A 2991-nucleotide genomic window follows, 5' to 3' on the forward strand; every position below is an offset into this window, starting at 1 on the left:
TAGCAGTTAGAGATGAAGAAGAATCCATCTTGATCGGTTCCCGTTTAGGGTGAGCAGTTATGATGGAGTTGAATACGAATTAGGTTATTGCAGTGAGGGGGCCGTAAACTTTGTGGTGTGTCTTTAGGGTTCCCCAATAACCTGTATTTATATGCTTCACCCAAGTGGAAACCCTAATTAACTAGTACGGGCCTTTACATCCATCAAATAAAGCCCTGTTAATTTTATAGCGATATTAAGGTAAATATTGATTGGGTTATTAAATAAATGATGAATAAAGGCACCATAAATTATTCATTAATAATTTAAGCTAACACTAATAACATCCAAAATCTACATATTATTGAACAAAGTTATTACAAATGATAAATGATAAATGAAATATGAAAGTGGGGTAAGATGTGTACTATTTGATAAAAGTGGTTGTGGATATGAAATACATAACAAAGTTTACACAAAATAGTTATCAAATTAGTATATAAATGTTAAAATGGAATGTTGGTTAGACTACAAAGTGGTAAATTATAATCATGATGTTAAATGACTCGTTTAATTTTGACGTAACTTTTTTTTTATTTTATTTCTGTATAGCAAATTTAAAATTTAACCTACTATCAATATCAATTATAACTTTGTTACCACATTGAAATAAGAAATATAAAGATTGGCTTATCTAACACAAAAGCAGGAAACCATCACATCTATATTCGCCTTTATAAATTTTCTTCCATTATTCCTCTTAGTTATCAGAAATCCCATGGCTTCCATCACTATGCTTCTCATTTCTATCGTCCTGTTTGTCTCCGGTGCCGTGTTTCTTCTCTGTAGAAGGCGCCTCCCGGTTACTAATTGGCCGGTTCTTGGCATGATACCGGATATCCTCCTAAACACCCACCGTATTCATGATTTCATCACTCATATCCTCACACTTAGTGATGGTACTTTCATGATCAAAGGTCCTTGGTTCGCCAATATAGACATGCTCCTCACCTCCGATCCTGCCAACATGCACCACATTTTGAGTAAGAACTTCCACAACTATCCCAAAGGCCCAGAATTTCGCAACATATTCGATGTCCTTGGAGATGGTATCTTCAACTCCGATAACGAGTTATGGGAAATCCATAGGAAAACAACCATGTCTCTACTCAAACACCCTGAATTTAATTCTCTCTTGGAAACAAACATCAAGAACAAACTTGAAAAAGGCCTTCTCCCTCTCCTTAGCTTTGTGTCCTCCCATAATCAAGAGACGGATTTGCAAGAAATATTTCAGAAGCTTACTTTTGATGCTATTTGTGTATTGGTTTTAGATCATGACCCTGAATGCTTGTCCATGGACTTACCCTTCATTTCATGTGAAAAGGCTATCACGGACGCTGAAGAAGCTCTTCTTTGGAGACATATATTGCCAGAAAAAGTTTGGATGTTGCAGAAGAGATTTGGGTTAGGGAAGGAGAAGAAGTTGAGTGAAGCTTGCAAGATTTTTGATGAATTTATATACAAATGTTTGGATCAAAAACACAAGCAAAAGCAAGAAGAGAAGTTCGGGTTGTTAACGTTGTTGATGAGAGGGTTTGAAGGACAGAGAGGGACGTCCGGGGACTCAAGAAAGTTCTTAAAAGACACCCTACTAAATCTGATCATCGCAGGGAGAGACACCACAAGCACAGCTCTTTCCTGGTTCTTTTATCTCCTTGCCCAAAACCCGATCGCAGAGAATAATATTCGAGACGAGATAAAGAAACATTTTGGTGGCAGAAAATGGGAAAGTTTGGGAGTAAAAGAGTTAGGAGAATTGGTCTATCTTCACGGATGTATATGCGAAACACTAAGGCTATATCCGCCAGTTGCATTAGACCACAAATCTCCAATGACAGCGGACGTGCTCCCAAGTGGTCATGTTGTTGATGAGCACACTAGAATAATTCTATCATTTTATTCGATGGGGAGAATGGAAGGGATTTGGGGGGAAGATTGCATGGAGTTTAGGCCCGAAAGATGGATTTCGGACGGAGGAGGGATAAAGCGTGAACCGTCGTACAAGTTCACCGCGTTTAATGCAGGGCCAAGGACGTGTTTGGGTAAGGATATGAGTTTGATTCAGATGAAAATGGTCGCAGCTGCAATCATGTACCATTACCATGTGGAATTGGTGAAGGGTCATGAGGTTTGTGCTATTGATTCCTTTATACTACAGATGAAATATGGTTTGAAGGTTAGGATCCTTCCTATCAACATGAACCAAGCTTCTTGATGATTTCGGTCTACTTGAATAAATAATAAAAGGGACATCATTTGCATGTATACTATTTAGTTTAAAATGATTTCTATTGTTTTATGAATATTTGTATTAAATTATCTATGGTATTGTTTGTGGACTTTATCTCGATGTTGCATACTTGCATGCATGCCACTTTGTGATAATTATGTGAAATAATGACCAAGTGACTGCCTACCAAGATGAGTTTATTATGTTGAATCAATGATGGGATGTAACCATATGTAAGGTGTTTGTGGTTCGGTTTAAGCTGTTTAAACAAAGAAACATAACTGGTTTGCGACTCCAGTGAGCATCTAATGATTTTCTCACCACTAGAAACGGAAATTTTTCCGATGAAATACGTCCTATGCAACAAAAAACCCTAACTTAGCAACGAATTTAGTCAAATAAAATTTTTCGAAAATTGGTAAGAATATATTTGGTCTGAGACCTTTTCTTCGACGAAAAATCATTTTTATCGGATTAGACCGTTATCGATGAATTTTCGACAAAAAATGGCGTTCAAAATTATAATATGGCTACCATTGTTCTCACATCTATATATCTTATTTTCACTCTTTTTTACTCTATCTCTATATCTATATATCTATGTACTAGGTTAGAACCCCGTGTATTACATGGGTTGAATAAATTTAATTTTATATATTAAATAATAAAAAGTTATATCTTTATGAAATTCGTATATTGTACAGGTTAAATAAATGTAA

General features: G+C 36.1%; 1 protein-coding gene across 1 annotated transcript; it reads left to right on the plus strand.

Moving 5' to 3' along the window:
- Positions 1-723: 723 nt before the first annotated feature.
- LOC110929819 (alkane hydroxylase MAH1) lies at positions 724-2541 on the plus strand. The gene has a single exon (XM_022173009.2). The coding sequence runs from the start codon at positions 758-760 to the stop codon at positions 2255-2257; it is 1500 nt and encodes a 499-aa protein (XP_022028701.1). The 5' UTR covers positions 724-757; the 3' UTR covers positions 2258-2541.
- Positions 2542-2991: the final 450 nt, after the last annotated feature.

This window comes from Helianthus annuus, chromosome 3 (assembly GCF_002127325.2).
Source record: "Helianthus annuus cultivar XRQ/B chromosome 3, HanXRQr2.0-SUNRISE, whole genome shotgun sequence".
Lineage (NCBI taxonomy): Eukaryota > Viridiplantae > Streptophyta > Magnoliopsida > Asterales > Asteraceae > Helianthus > Helianthus annuus.

Coding starts and splice junctions, on each gene's coding strand:
- LOC110929819 (XM_022173009.2), top strand. CDS start 758: ATGGCTTCCATCACTATGCTTCTCATTTCTATCGTCCTGTTTGTCTCC.